General features: G+C 40.1%; 1 protein-coding gene across 1 annotated transcript; it reads left to right on the top strand.

The window, feature by feature from the left end:
* Positions 1 to 465: 465 nt before the first annotated feature.
* Positions 466 to 1,274, top strand: LOC122017657 (WEB family protein At1g75720-like). The gene has a single exon (XM_042575323.1). The coding sequence runs from the start codon at positions 474 to 476 to the stop codon at positions 1,161 to 1,163; it is 690 nt and encodes a 229-aa protein (XP_042431257.1). The 5' UTR covers positions 466 to 473; the 3' UTR covers positions 1,164 to 1,274.
* Positions 1,275 to 1,694: the final 420 nt, after the last annotated feature.

Below are 1,694 nucleotides of genomic sequence, written 5' to 3' on the forward strand. Positions count from 1 at the left end.
CATCGACTTCAATTTTGTTATCCAATCCTGCAAGAAAATAACCTTGACTGGGCTTGGTTTTTCTATTTTTTTTTATAATAATCTAGATGTTCAGTTCTGAAAATAGACGGTTTCTTTCTTGATTCAATATCTATAGAATAATTTATTGACACTTGGAGGCCATCTTACTCTGCTCCTATTTTACCCACAATTAGATTTCAAATACATTTTTGTCTTACTTTGCTCTTCCACAACAGGACCCCACTAAAGAGGTCCTTTCTCCACAAGCTTCTCTTCATTCTCATGGAGGTTAGAAAGCTCATCTTTCCCTTGCAATGGAGGCAGCATTTTACAGCTACAACAATGAAGTAGAAGCAAAGCAATCAAGCACATCATCATCATTATCATCGTCATTCTTGTAAGAACCTTCTTGTATATCTACCTCATTCGTGCACTGCCTTTCCTACAACTGTCTTCATTCCTTGGCAGACACAATGGAAGTCCATGGCCATGCATCCTCTCTTCCAAAGGTGCAAGGAGAGGTGGAGACCGTTCGCCCCTTCCGATCAGTTAAGGAGGCCGTTGCCGTCTTCGGCGAACAACAACAACAACACTTTCTCACCGGCAGTGCTTCTTCTCAGAAGGCCAACAACACTAGGCCCAAAGTGAACTCCATTCTCAGGCCAATTCAATCAAAGCCAATCCACTCCAGTGTTTCCTCCTCCCCGAATTCCTGCCCTTCTTCTTCGGAGACGACTGCCTTCGGCTTTCTGCGAAAATTGGAGGCCGAAGTCGAGGAGATAAAGCGGGAGCTGATTCATATGAAGGAGAGGGAGTCTGAAACAAGCAAAGCAATTGCCACTCTCAGTTGCCAACTACAAAACAGAAGCTCCAAATTAGAAGCAACAGAGAGTTCTCTGTCAGTAGACCAGTGGCAAGAGATCAGAGCAGCAAATTTAGAAGAAAGGTTCGAGTATCTACCGAGTTTGCGCGAAGCATTAAGCATCGCCGAGATGGAAGACCAATTTGGCAGGAGGAGACGGATTAAGGTGCAGAAGAAGAAGAAGAAGAAGCCCATTGTGCCACTGGTAAGTGAAATCTTCCACAGGAAGAAAAGAGACGCCAATGGAGATCTCACCAGCTCTTTCTACAGTACTCGTTCCTCCATTTACAGCTTCACTTAGTGTTTGCTCTACATCGATTTTGTTGGTTTATGCAAACTTCTGGTTTGGATCATCTCTTGTTCTTTCTATTTGATGAATAAATTTTTCTTCTTCTTTTTTTTTTTTACAAGATTGGGAAGATACAAATCCCTGTAAAAATACTTTGGACTGTTATATTCAGGTTTGTTTTTGGTGATGTCAATGGGCCTTGTGTAATTCTTAATTAATCAAAAAGTTTAGGGAAAAGATTAATAGTTAATTATATAATTAATCATGGAATTAAGGGACGAAGTAGGAACAACTGAATCTAAATCATTTCATTCTCTTCTTTGAAGTGGAAATTGACCCTCTTATGTAGAGCGGCGCAAAGATGGCATGGACAACAAAGAGATTATTGGTTTCTCATTGTACTTAGTGATAATCAAGATGTTTTGATATTTAATTAACTAGTTTAAAGTAGTAATAATGATTAGGTGAGAATTAAAAGGGTGCCCCTTTATATAAAATCATCAAAGGGGTATACTTCACTCCCAAACCACTTGACGATCGGTT

This window comes from Zingiber officinale, chromosome 8B (genome assembly GCF_018446385.1).
Source record: "Zingiber officinale cultivar Zhangliang chromosome 8B, Zo_v1.1, whole genome shotgun sequence".
NCBI classification, from domain to species: domain Eukaryota; kingdom Viridiplantae; phylum Streptophyta; class Magnoliopsida; order Zingiberales; family Zingiberaceae; genus Zingiber; species Zingiber officinale.